Genomic DNA, 14,732 nt, shown 5'->3' on the forward strand with positions numbered 1-14,732 from the left:
TTTGCCTGCTGGACCAGTTAGGTTACAGCACTGCTATCAGTTACCGTGTCTCTCGGAACGCACGGAGCAGGGATTCAGGAAAGGATCCAGTCTTGAATCTCCCTGGCTTCTCTCCTTTTTTTTTAATCCAGAAAACTGTTTTCAAGAGCGTACAAGTCAGAGTGTCTTCACTGCAGAGGTCTCGGGTTCTCAGGGCTGCCCATCAGTGACTCCACCCGGGAAAGATGGAGCCAAACTGCACCATTCAGTGCGCTGCGACACCTCCATCCCCCTGGTGCCGGCCCAAGGAACTGACACAATCCAAGAACGATGCAGGGAATAAGATTTGGAATCCCTAAAACCTCCCCCAGGCACTGCCAGGCTGGTCGTTTAGGTAACAGCATTCGCTCTTGTTATCCGCCATTGTAACACGACCCTTCAGCATCACTTAGACAGAACGCCCTTGAGTTAGGCTGAAGAATGAGCAGGTGTCTTGAAGGGGGAGAAAGTATCACAACCCCCCGCTTCATTAACTTAATTGGATTTCACTTTGTTCCTTAGTTGGCACATTAGCCACCAACACTCCACTCTGTCTCTGGTTACGGCAGCTGGGCCCTGTAAACTCAGGCAGGAGATCAGAGACAGAGACTGCCTAGCAGTGGTTTCAGCTGTGAATAAAGAGTGCCAGTTCTGTTCCGTCATTGGTATGCTCTACCAGAGCTTCCACTACTGCATTAGCAGGACATAATATGTTTTTAGGGATTTATCCTAATTACTTCGACGGGCTTAAAACCCAAACTGCATGCCTGTGCATACTGTGAAATGAGTCACACACACTCCACAAGTCCCTCCCCTACAGATCACCTTACTGCCATGGAGGAATTATAACCTAGACGGAGAGCAGCCCTTGGCTGGGACCACGGCTTCTAATGTCTGCATAATAATTAAACTGATGCCACCACCAGGAAGTGGCAAAGCTGTAAAGTTTGATTTTAGCCTGAAAACAAGACTGATTTCCAGGAGCACAACATTTCTTTCTCCAGAAGTTAAATACAGCCCAACAACCACACCGCTTGGTCTGAGATATAACAGACACATTCAGCCCTGTGCCTGACCCCCAGCCTGTTATTCTGAGAGGGTTTTAAAGCCTTGCTGAGGGATGCGGAAACTAATTTACTCCCTACTCAGAGACTCACATGAGGTAACAGAACTCAAGGGGGGCGGGGGGGGGAGAGGCGCTAAAACAGTCACCTAAACCAGCTGACCTCGCCCTCTGGATCTGCTCTTCCCTTGCAATGGTCACAAGTGACCAGCGATCTTGAGACTCTAACTTGAGGCACCTTAGAAGGATCTGGGCACCCTACCCACTAAAGCGTTTTAATTTGGGCATCCAGAAACCAGGGCACCCAAAAGCACAAGTCATTTCTGAAACAGCTGACCTGCTTGCTACTCAAACCCTTCCCTGGGCAGCTGGAGTACGGGAAATACCCACCGGTTGGGTATTTCTGCTCTCCTCGTCCAGCCCGGCCTTCACAGTAGCTGGTCATACACACACGGCTGGTCCGGTCTGCACTGCCCAGTGAAGTGTCTGGAGACAGCACAGCTGCTAACTGAAGGTGATCTGAGGTCAGGGAGAGCTTGTTATCCTTCCCCCAGGGCTGACAAGACACCTGTACACACTGCACTTGGCCTAACGAGGTCCCAACTCCACCAGCCCCATGAGCTCAGCTCAGGCTGACGTTCAGTCTCTACCCACTCTCCTATACGGCAAAGGCACTGATCTGTTTGTTCCTATTTCCCTAATCTGAGAAGCCAGAGCAGCACAGAAAGCCCGAGGCACAAACTGGCGTAGAGGCCCCGGAGCTGAGGGTACATACGCAAATCCCAGCAGCTTCATGATGTTCCAGTAGAGACTGTCAAGGCGCACGGATTTCCCAAACCCCTCCTGCTGGCTCAGAGCTTGCAGCGTCTGACTCAGCTCCGCCAACTCCACATTCAGCTTCTGCAAGGAGAATTGTAGCAAATGAAGACAGACCGACAGCGAACTGCATTCAGACCTCGCTCACAGTGGCGCTGCACCCAGCTACTCCTTAAACCAAAAGCTACAACGGGCAAATCCCAACCCTCACCCAGCTCCCAGCAGCCATTAGGCTTTTCCCCTTCCTTAGGGACTGTCTATCTTAGGGGGCACAATGCCCCAGTACACACCTCTAGTGCAAAGACATTGCATCTGGGTCAAAACTGACTTGCACCTGCGTGGCTTACCCTGGTTTCAAACCCATCTGCCATCCCGTGGACACCCTCCCTCCCATTCCTAGTCCCATAATGCCCCTGTAACACCACAGTATTGCTCGCATGAGAAAGGGATGCTAGGAAAGCATTTTTGTAAGGGGCCTTTAATGCAGTTTTATCCTTTTTTGGAACCAAAGCTAATCACGCTTTCTGCTCTGTCTCTTCATATAATAACATAACTATCACCCAGCGTCCCACCCTAGGGCAGTTTCATTATTCCCATTTTACAGATGGGGAAACTGAGGCTCGGGAAAAGAGGAAGTGACTTGTCCACGCAGTGCCAGTTGAAGAGGCCCTATATAAGAGCTAGGTATTATTATAATTATTGTGGCTGTTAAGGGTTTTTCTGCCATCAGACCCAGCTACTAACTCATTTTCTACAAGCGGTACAGGGCTATAGACATGGGACTTGCACTGGCTTCAGTGGGAGCCATGTGGTTAAAACCCCAGTGCAACTCTTGGAAACCCAGGCCTTCACGGAGGATGCAAACAGGACAGCTACTGACTGAAGCATCAAGCCTGTAACAGCATGTGTGATGGACTGAAACTGGAAGGGATCACAAATTCGGCCAAAGTCTGGGCTCACCTGCTGGTTCACAGTTTTGATGAGGAAGTTCAACAGCTCCAAACACTTAATGACCTTCTCCTGGTCAACTTTCACCTTGAATTCACTCACTGCCTTCAAACTCTGCAAAGGAAGGAAAGAACACGGTGTATCAAACTGAAAAACAAAGAACTTCCCTCAAGAGAAAGCAGACAACAAGCGATTAGCAGGTTTAAAACATCAGTAAAACACTCAGAGAGACAAGAGGCATCAGGCTGCAGGAGAGCCTAAGATGACAAGTGCCGGGAACCGTTATCGGTTGGGTTAATAAACGTGACTGAACAAAGCAAGGCACGATCCTGCACTGCTGGGAGACTGCAGCAATCAGAGACCTACTACTGTATGCTGGATAAAAGAGGAAAGTTAATATCTCACCCGCTAAAAGGAGATGACCATTGCTGGAAAATAGCTTCTACTAAGAGACCACCATCCAGTTCAACAGCAGCAGGACCGGGGATATACACACAACGTGCTAATGCAAAACTCTGTTAACACGTATGTTAGGAAGCGCCAATCGCCAGTCCCAAGAGAGATCTTGTCAATCAAGCGTATTCACCACAAAGGAGAGGGGAAAAAAAGCTCTCTCTGTATTTCCTTTATGCACTGAAGGCTTTGAGACACCAGTATGGTTCTCCTTAAAGCAGAGCCACACGCGGAGACAGGTTAAAAGGAGGCCAGATTTATTTACGAGGGGAAGAAGGGAAAACAAAGTGTGAAGGGTGGCAGCAGCAGCCGCCCCGCACAGAGATGCTGGGTCTTTGGTTACAGGTGTTAGAACCCTGCAGGCAGGTGCCCAAGTAAAGATCTGTCTATAGTGGAGTTAACAATAAGGCTACGATGTTTTTCACGGAGGTCGCAGAAGTCACAGAATCTGTGACTTCCAGTGACCGCCGTGACTTCAGCCCTGGCGGCCAGGAGCTGCGTTTGGTGGGGGTACCCCACAGCTCCCGGTCGCCATGGGCACTCCAGAGCTCTGAGCCACCACGGGCAGTGGGGGACCCTGGAGCTGCGAGCCCTCACTGGGAGCGGGTCCCCGTGGCTGAGCTCCCCGTTTTGTCATGGATATTTTAGTAAAAGTCACGGACAGGTCACAGGCTTCTGTAAATTTTTCTTTTTATCGTCCGTGACTTTTACTAAAAATATCATGACAAAATCTCAGCCTTAGTCCTCAGTGCTGCTACCTCACTGCACACCTTATGTTCTATGGTGGCGGGCGGCGGCTTCTCAACTCCAGCAGAATAGTTATTGATTTAGGTTTTTTAAAAAAAACAACAACATTCCAACAAGAGTTTTCACTCCTATCTTGACATCCGCAGTACCTCAGGCAATTACAACTAATGCAGTGAAAAGGGAACAAACCAAACAGCAACTCCCCCAAGGAATAACCATGCTGAAAAAAAAAAAAAGAAAAGAAAAGAAAAATTCCCCTCGAAAGCCATGACACAGGCTCTGAAGGTCAACAAATCCGGACTGCTGTGGAGAGAGCCGCATGGCCATCTGGCTAGAGGAAAGCAGAGGCAGAGACAAGGCAGAACAGTCAGGCTGGTGGAGAAAGTTTAGGCTCAGATTTACATCCTGGTATTATTATTATGCAAGTTATCAATAAGGCACAGTGGAGGAGAATACTATGATTTAAATCAATCATTTTTACATTAAAAAAAATAAACCTACAGTCACCTATTGGTGATAAGCTCAATCAGACAAATGATTGCCAATCACCCAGCGCAGAAGAAGCAGATATTAATTCTTACAGCTTGTGCGAACTTTAATGGTGCAGAAGCTGGAGAGAATGATTTTAATGAATGATTTAATTGGGTTTCTCGTCCAGCTTGTGCTCATTTTTTGACAAGGGCAATGAAGATATTTTCCTCCAAGTGTGAAAGCACGTAAGTGTATTAGAATCCTTGTGCACATTACAGCTGGGATGATGAAAGTTGCCTAGGAAGCCTTGGACACCCAATTCCCATTCTATTTTACGTCGCATCTCACACTGCATTCATCACCGCAGTATCTGTGCACCTTCCAGCAATGCATTACGCGAGGCGACTAACTTCTGTCACAAGCGTTTATTCCTCTCATCCTCTCTGCAGAGGGAGACAGGAGCACAAGGGAGGGGTTTTTAAGTTATTATACATGCTGCAGTGTGTTTACATTGGAGAAGGCAGGCCAACGAAATGTGCTTTGCATTTGAAATGGAAGGTGGTGAGGTTTCTGATGGTCCTCAGTCCCTGAAGGAGTTTGTTTCCCAGCTGTGGGTCAGCGCATTTTAATGAGAACTGTCTCCAAATCCCATCAGCAGCTTTGAAAAATATCAGCCCAAGTATTCTTGCCATTTGCAGCACAGACTGTACATCACAGGTCTGCATGAGGGTTGGTTTTCTCCCCCCCCCCCCCCCCAAAACGCCATGAAAGAAACTCCACAGTCTGTCTAGGTACGCAAGTCACTGTATGGTGTGCAATTTCTACTACTGAAGGCTCAAACTTTTAAAATATATTTTACAAATGTAACGCAAAAGTGATTACCAATAACAAATGGCACGCCGCATATCCAGCAAATATGTAACTATTCTAACAATACTTCAGGCATCTGTAGCATCCTTACGAGATACTAACTAAACCCCTGCAAAGCTGATAAATATTCTCCTATTATACAAGGGAAAACAGAGCCATGGAGAGGTGAAATGACTTGTCCAAGCTTATGGAACTTGTAGTTAAAGATCCTTCACAAGGACAGCTTACTGATCAAATTACCCCGGCACCCTCTCTAACCATCACGGGAAATGCTGCTTACACCCTTTATGTCCACACTGGCACTATTGGCCAATCCCAGTATTTCCTATTGCTTCCGTTGTCGCTACTCTAAGAACCACCAGTGCCACTTAAGGAAACTCAGCTCAGATTTCAGCTCAGCAACACCCTCGCCAGTTAATCATTCTAGCACATCTGAGTTGTCAGCATATTTGGGCAGGTCATTCTCCAAGAGGAAAAAATACGAAGGCAGTTTTCACAGCTGGAATTCCCATCTCACTCCAAGCCAAATACCAGCAGCACAGTCTCTGCCTCGTCCTGCTCACGTTCACAGGGGATCTGCTGCCTCTGAAGGCAGCGTGTGGCATTTCTTACCGCGCACAGGGCTGCTGTCTGGAGTGCAAAGCACAACTGGAATTTTCCAATTCACTATTTTTACTGTGTTACTAAAGCCAGTGAGAGAGACAAAAAAACGGTCTTCAACAGAGGAACAGAGTAGGAGGAAGTACAGTCTGGTGGGTTGGGGACTAGCCTGGGACTTGAGACACCTGGGTTCAAATTTCCTGCTCAGTCACAGGCTTCCTGTATAATCCTAGGCAAGTATCTATGTGCCTCAATGTCTCTCTGTGAAATGGGGATAACACCACATGCCTCCATCACAGAGGCGAGGAGACTGGAGATTGTGAGGGGCTCAGATACTACAGCAGTGCGGGGTCATGGAAGTACAACTGACAGCAAATAGCACATGTAACCTCCATAGAAGTGATAACACAAAGTATATACCTGGGAGATGGAGAAACACCCCCCCTCCCCCCCCACACCCACACACACACACAGAGAAATATAGTCCCAGGCTAGGAAGTTATTGCACATTTGTAGCCAGGAAATTTCAGAAGGGAAGGGAAAGCAGAAGGGAAATGCCCTCAACTTCCCTCTTAAAAACAGGTCACAGGCTCGCTCCCACGTTTAGTATAACTCTTGGGGCCAAACTGGCACACACTTGCATATCCAGTCTGGAGACACAATTCCTGTGGTAATTATAGCAGGTATAATTCAAGGTAACTAAACATGCAGGTAAGACAGATACACTGTGTACATGCAGTTACCTGATTTGCAAGTACCCTCATGGTAACTTGGTGAAATCAGGAGCAGTCACACTCCTCAACCAGCTACAAATTTGACCTTTACAAAACAGAACAAAATACAAACCCGGGAACCGATCCTGCTGCTTTGCGCTGCCGGAGCTCTGCCCTTGTGCAGGGCTCCACTGAAGTCAATGGGGAGTCACCTTGCATGCAGGGGTTTGCAGAACCTGAGCCTTGGTCGTATAAAATGTGTAAGACCTTGAGTTTCTCCCTACTGCCAAGAGCTTTAACTTACATCAGGTGTTTAAAAAAACAAACAGCCGAGCTGATCCAAAACCCAAGCTGTCTCCCTCTCTCAGATACCTTCAGTAGCATCTGAGCACCTTGCTATCTTTAACCATAGCATCTCTGTGAGGTGGGGCAATGCCCATTTTACAGATGGGGATCAGAGACAGAGTATATCTACACTGCAATGCAAATCCCCACAGCACCCAGTCTCAGAGCCCAGGTCAACTGACTTGAGCTCCCAGGGCTAAAAACAGCTGCGTAGATGTTTGGGCTCAGGCTGGAGCCCAGGCTCTGAGATTTCACCATTACCCCTTGCAGGGTCTACACTGCGATTTTTAGCCCTGTAGCCCGAGCCCTGCAAGCCCAAGTCAGCTGACCCAGGCCAGCCATGGCTGTGCCTCAGGTATTTTACTGCAGTGTAGATGTACCCATTGAGGATAAGTCTTTGCCCAGGGTTGTGCAGGAAGTCTGTGGCAGAGCAGGAGCTGAACCGGTATCTCCAGAGTCCAAGGCCAGTACCCGAACCTGAGAGATGCCTTTCCTTCCCGCGGATACCCTGGGGGTGGTCAGTAGACAGACACCAGGGCAGTGAAACAGGCCCTACAGGTTCAACACTTCTCAAAGCCTTTACATTTCAGCGTGGGTCACTCTGCTGCCTGAGGGAGCTCCAAGCAGGACCGCTTCTTGCCTGGTACTTTTGAAGTGAGAACTGCTCTGTGGGGTGGATCTTCCATTCAGTCAAACAAACCTCAGAGCCAAGCTGCATTTTTTCCACATGCCGCGCGCTATCCCCATCCTTCCCTCCTCCCACACAACAGACCAGAATGCTGATGGATGGATGTACATACAGATTAGTGATGGAGCACTATGCCAGATGTCTGCAGCAGACACGCACCTTTCACTGCCTCACATCCCCTGGTACACCCCGACATTGCCAAGGAAACTTCTGCTTTAAAGGTTATTTTCCAGCACCAGCAAACAGCTCAGCGAGCTTTTCAAATTACGGGAAGTCCACTCTAATGTTTAGAGAGAAGTTCACTTCCTCATTGTTACACAGAGAGTCACAAGTAGAAAGGATTCCTCTAGTTAGGGCCAAGAGAAAAAAAACCCAAACAGCCTAATTAAAAAAATACCCAAAGCATTCAATCTTCGGTACTTTTATGGGACCCATCACCACGCTATCTGAGCACACGTATTTATCCTCACGATACCCCCGAGAGTAAGGAAGTGCTACTATCCAGATTTTACAGATGGGGAACCGAGGCACAGACAGGCTAAGTGACTCGATGAAGGTCACTCAAGGAGCCTGCAGCATCCTAATCACTACCTCTCTGGCGGATTTTCACTACTTTTGCAACAGATGAGCCAGGCCCTAACCTATGACCTCACGGATACAAAAGCACAACACTTCCACAGTTCCACCAAGCCCCTGCACTCATCATCTTTGGCCCCAACCAACTACAGTTTGCTCAATCATTTAATTTCAGCAAGGGCAAAAGGTTTCAGATGGATAGGCCTGAAGACAGAAGACCTCGGTTTACCCATGGAACAGGTCCAGCATAGGCAGCATCTGTGGAATCTGAGGACTCTTCTCCATTTGTACATTAAGGAAGGGCTGTCAAACCATACTCCCTGACAAAACGGTAGCTACCACCAACACTATGGCGGAGGCAGCTTATTATCTCCTCCCCAGACACCTGGTGAGAAATTAGGCTCAAACCTCAAAATGTATTTCCTTTCCTTCCCATTTATAGAGGTGGGTGAATTCCATGCAGCCCAATTATATGCATGCAGCTGATAGTAATAACAAGAATTTTAGTTATAAATTGGGGATGCATCAGTTGGAAGTAACAGAGGAGGAGAAGGACCTCGGAGTATTGGTTGATCAGAGAATGACTATGAGCCGCCAATGTGATATGGCCATTAAAAAAGCTAATGCGGTTTTAGGATGCATCAGGCGAGGTATTTCCAGCAAAGATAAGGAGGTGTTAGTACCGTTATACAAGGCACTGATGAGACCTCATCTGGAATACTGTGTGCAGTTCTGGTCTCCCATGTTTAAGAAGGATGAATTCAAACTCGAACAGGTACAGAGAAGGGCTACTAGGATGATCCGAGGAATGGAAAACCTGTCTTATGAAAGGAGACGCAAAGAGCTTGGCTTGTTTAGCCTAAGCTAAAGAAGGTTGAGGGGGGATATGATTGCTCTTTATAAATTATATCAGAGGGATAAATATTAGGGAGGGAGAGGAATTATTTAAGCTTAGTACCAATGTGGACACAAGAACAAATGGATATAAACTGGACACTAGGAAGTTTAGACTTGAAATTAGACGACGGTTTCTAACCATTAGAGGAGTGAAATTCTGGAACAGCCTTCCAAGGGAAGTAGTGGGGGCAAAAGACATATCTGGCTTTAAGACTAAGCTTGATAAGTTTATGGAGGGGATGGTATGATGGGGATAGCCTAATTTTGCCAATTATTTTGGCAACTGATCTTTGATTATCAGCAGGTAAGTATGCCCAGTGGTCTGTGATGGGATGTTAGATGGGATGGGATCTGAGTTACTACAGAGAATTCTTTCCTGGGTGCTGGCTGGTGACTCTTGCCCACATGCTCAGGGTTTAGCTGATCGCCATATTTGGGGTCGGGAAGGAATTTTCCTCCAGGGCAGACTGGCAGAGGCCCTGGAGGTTTTTCGCCTTCCTCTGCAGCGTGGGGCACGGGTCACTTGCTGGAGGATTCTCTGCAGCTTGAGGTCTTCAAACCACAATTTGAGGACTTCAATAACTCAGACACAGGTCAGGGGTTTGTTACAGGAGTGGGTGGGTGAGATTCTGTGGCCTGCGTTGTGCAGGAGGTCAGACTAGATGATCATAATGGTCCCTTCTGACCTTAAAGTCTCTGAGTCTATAGTGCAGGAAGCAGGAGGTGCAGGCAGGGACGGCAGGGCAGAATTACTTAGCCTGGAAAGGACCAGTGTTACTGGGGACGCGGTCGTTAATGAGTGGGGAAGGAAGCGAATTAGACCCTCTTTTGTCCCTGGCCACATGAGAGACCAAACAGATCCCACTCAAAAGAGGATCACTGGAGGACTCTACATTTTCTCTGCAACATTTATATTGGCAGACATGGAAAAAAAATCTGCAAATACAAGTTCACGCAGAAAATTTTAATTTTTTTCTGAGTTTAAAGCTTTGGGGTTTTTAAAAGCCACATAACAATACTGAAAAAGACACGCTATAGACAGCCAGAGTGCAGGGGATGGAATAACACGACTGAACGCTTCCCCAGCCATATTTAGTGTGCACAGAGCACTTTAACAGCACTGCTGCATCTGCACAGCCATTCAGCAAGCTGGCTAGTGTATAGCTAGCGCAGGCACGTCCACACAAGCTGCTGCCTAGATGTGCCCACAGACACACACAGGGACTCACTGGCTCAGGAGATCAGCAGGACACACATTGTGGATGCATTTTTAAAACAGGACTTGGTGATTTTCACAGCCATGCAAATTAAGACACCAACCCAGGTTATCAAAGGTCATGCACTCTGGAGACTAAAGCTGGTCTACATGGGAAAGTTTTACCAGTAATATGGTTTCACTCTCTCCCGCCGTGTGAAAGCTCTAATCCCACTAGTGGCTTTTTCCAGTGTAGCTTAAACCTCTTCCTAAGCAACATAAACCAACCCCCAAAAGCAACTCTACTACCAGAATAAGAGAGCGTCCACATGGAGTGTTATAATGGCATAACTAGATCAACATTAAATTCACGCCTCAGGTTATATGTGGGGGGGGGGGGACTTTCCCAGGTAGACAAGACCTAAAATGATCACCCATGGGGGTAGAGGGACACACACACACACACACACACACACACACACACACACACACACACACACAGACAGGTGTATCACAGCATGGGATGTTTGCTTTTTCCTTTGAACACCTCAGGTATTGACTATAGCCAGAGTCTTCATTCCAGGGTAGACAGGCTAATGGTCTGATGTGATATCAAATTCGGCACAAGTTTCTCAGCACAGCAATGGGTTGAACACCGGAACAGCAGCACGGCCTGCTGACCCTTCCCTTTGTACAGGATGCTACATTGATAGGAAATTAAAAATAATCCAGGCCATCCCTGGATGTACTTACAGGAGAAGGCAGATGAAAAACAAAAAACCACCAACTAGCAAACCACCGTTTACAAGCCAAGAAAAGACTGACCTTCACGGACAGGTTTTCCGCAAAGGCTCAGTAATAAACGTACCAATTTTCCAGTGACACTTCTCATAATTCTTTTCCATTTCCCTCTGGCTTTCAACTCTCAACACCTACTTACAACCTCAGTTGCAGCATCCTGTGCAAGAGCTGACAGGGGGTTGGTCACACAGCATTAGAGACTTGGCCACAGAAAAGCAAAGTGCGGTCTCTGGTAAGGGGGTACCCCACAAATGCACTCAATCTGTCCAAGGCTTAGAATTACACGGACTCCTAACCAAATTTTATCAATGGGCCACTGGCTATGAGACTACTTTAAAGGCAGGACAGCAGCAGAGTAGGACAAAGAGAAAACTGAGCTCTACAGATACAAGAGGGTGAGGGAATGCACCAAGGTGAGGAGAATTCAGGGCAGCTGCCTCTGAAATTAGATCTTTATAATGTAGCAACATCGGCTAGCGATTTGGCCAATAAATTGCAAAGCCAATGTATACACGACCCCTGCTCCATGAAAACATATAGCAAGTGTGGAGGGAGTCCTAGGTTCTGCCACTGGACCCGCTGTGTGACCCTGAGTAATTCATTTGAGAACACGGTGCTTTAGTTTTTCCATGTGCAAAATGGGGATAGTGCTACTTCTCTAACACGGTGCTGTTGCGAGATTTAATGGGGAGGCAGTAGTGGAGAGAGCACTGGACTGGGACTAAGGAGACCTGGGTTCTATTCCTGGCTCTGCCACTGGCCCACTGCATGACCATGAGCACGTCACTTCATGTCTGTGCCTCAGTTTCCCCATCTGCAAAACAGGGATAATGCTGATTGTGCTACTCTTCAGGAAGCTGGGAGTCTTGGGTTTCAGTGAAATGTTTTTTATTTACTGAGTATGTCAACAACGTGATGGCTGATCCCTCCTTTTTTAATGTGCTTTCAGATCAGTGCTTTTCATCAGTCATGTAAGAATAGGTACAATTATTATTACTATTAATAAACATCGCTAAGGCTCTTTGAGAACCTCAGGTGAATGGAGCTAGTAGAGTGGCAAGTATTATTATTCCTTTTTCATTGGCAACACCGTCATGTTGTCTAGGTCCCCAAATTAGGGCAACTTTAAAAGCTGCAGTAATATTATATTTTTAAAAAGTACCTGCCATGGAAGGAGGAGAACGAAAGTGCTGCACCATTAACTATTTTGCACGGAGTTCCACCCTCACTAGGGGCCCTCCATGGACAGCTCTGTGCATGCGTGGCCGTTTGCTCCGGCTGTATGGGGGTGCAGTGACTGTGCAAGCAGAAAGGAGATTCCCTTGCAGCGCCCGGAGTGAGCGAGCACACACAGGAAACATGGTTTGTGCAAGATCAAATCCTCTACAAAGTATCTGGCTGTCCTGTCATCTGTGAGGCACCATCACAAGGGCTGGGGAGAAGGTGAGCATGAATCCCCAGCGGTTGTGTCGTGTATGTTTTCTAAGTGTGTGTAAATAGCTTAAGAACAAATGAGGTCAAGGAAGCTTATATGAATAAAAGAGGCAGAGCCCTGCAGCAGCCAGGGCTGCTATTTCAAGCAGCTGTCTTATCATTTAAGGTTCCCAAACAACTGATGCTCCCTCTTTTGCCTTTTAGTTGCACAGGGACACAGATACTGCAATAATATCCACCGACGCAGCTCTCTCACATGGCTCCCTTCTTGTGCTGCCATCCATGGCCATCGCAAAGCAGATCTCCAATCTGGAGGCGTGTAACACAATCACCAAGGCAAGACAAGATGGGAAAGCAAAACACAGAAAACAGCTTCCACTCCTCTCTTGCAGCCCTTGTCTTGCTGTGGCCAACTTCAACCTGGGAAATCACTGGCATTGCTGCTGCAAACCTGACTGACAGCTGCTAGAACAGAACTCAACCCTCCTGACCACTGCTCCACAGTGAGCCGTGCTGCTGTTTAAACAGCCGGCGCACCCATTTGGAGACTATTGAGCTGTTCACGTCTAAATCCAACCTCCCGCCCGTAGCAAGCGAGTTCTGTTACCACCTCCCAGCTGCCGGTATGTAATGGGTTACTAGTCTCAGTCCGGTTCCCAGTGGACACATCTCAGAAGCCTGACACAGCAGGCACTGAAGGGCACCCTCACTGGGTGAGACACAGAGACACAGCTAGGTATCGGGGTGGCTTACTCCCCTGCTGCTCTTGCCACAGCAGGAACAGTCTCTTTAAGCACATTAGCTTGATGAGAGCTCTCGCCAGTGTGTCTCCTCACACTCCCAACTCAAAGTACAGATACACCCTTGGAAACTTCGAGAACCCACCAAGTTCCTACGTAAGTTGTCCCAATGGTTAATTACCATCACTTACAAATTTGTGTCTTATTTACAGTCCGAATTTGTCCAGCTTCAGCTTCTAATCACTGGATCTGCCATGCGCCTTTTTCTCCTGGAGATAAGCCAGGATTTGAACCTGTGCCCACTTGCTAAGAATTTTTCCACTAGACCATCAAGCCACCGCATATTTCTTGCGCTATCAGTCAGACACTGTCTATGTTACTCAGTACAATAACAGCCCACAACACCTGGTGCTCTTTTTGCAGCAAGGTCTGTTACAGCATTTGTAACTTTGGAAACAATTTTCTGGCACAACATTCAACCTCGCAATGCACTAAATTGCTCAACTAAACCAGAAACAGGCAAATCATTTTACAATAAATTAGGAATTATACACTGTGTATTTGTCCACCACCACCACCCTTAGCACTTAACCAGCATTTTATGCGGCTAGTTCTGCAATTCTTGATGTCAGTTATACACCAGTGTAATAGCACTGGTTTCAGAGAAGTTACACTGGTATAAAACTGGCGCATGGCAATGGAGATTCAGACCCTACAGCTGGGATTTTCCAGCCATAGGGGTCTAGGTGCCCAAATCCTATTGACATTCAGTGGGAGTTGGGAGTTTAATTCCTTTAGGATTCCTTGAAAATCCCCATCTACCTGAACCACATTGTGGCAATTTTTGTTAAAATGCAAACAAACATCCGCAGAAATGGAAAGGGATGAAGAATCATTCAGCTCAGCAACAGCTCATGTCGCTACCACTGGATCCTGAACTGAATGATCTGGAGGCATCGTAAAATTCAATTGGTATCACTAATGTGACACAGGGCTCTTGTGAGCCCTGCAGGTATATAACAGGGCCTGCTGGCTAGAGAGAGACATGGTGACACACACAGAAGGTTTGCTGAGGAAGATAGTTGATCTGATTCTACCCATCGTGTTGTTGATGTAATCATTAATAAAATGCATTTAGCTGAAACCCAAGACTCCCTGATTTCTCGAGAGTACTACAAAGGTCACCCCTGAGTTTCTTAAAATAGATTTGCTTGGAATTCTTGTTCCTACTCAACGAATTAAAATTCAATCTGTTGCCAACATTCTAATACTGCTTATTGCTACAGAAACTTAAGACCATCATAACCAATTAAAAATGTGCTAAGAATGAAAGCTACACTCAGAGAGATGATGATAA

The 14,732-nt window shown here is 47.0% G+C and overlaps 1 protein-coding gene across 1 annotated transcript in view; it reads right to left on the minus strand.

Moving 5' to 3' along the window:
• The window catches only part of MYBBP1A (MYB binding protein 1a), a 76,547-nt gene that overhangs the window by 1,636 nt on the left and 60,179 nt on the right, over positions 1-14,732 (minus strand). The window contains exons 27-28 of the mRNA XM_044993607.1: positions 2,858-2,959; positions 1,857-1,981 (exon numbers count right to left, since the gene is read on the minus strand). Coding sequence (XP_044849542.1) covers positions 1,857-1,981; positions 2,858-2,959 — 227 coding nt within the window. The remainder of the gene's footprint in view (positions 1-1,856; positions 1,982-2,857; positions 2,960-14,732) is intronic.

The sequence above is a fragment of the Mauremys mutica genome, chromosome 19 (genome assembly GCF_020497125.1).
Source record: "Mauremys mutica isolate MM-2020 ecotype Southern chromosome 19, ASM2049712v1, whole genome shotgun sequence".
Classification (NCBI taxonomy): Eukaryota; Metazoa; Chordata; order Testudines; family Geoemydidae; genus Mauremys; species Mauremys mutica.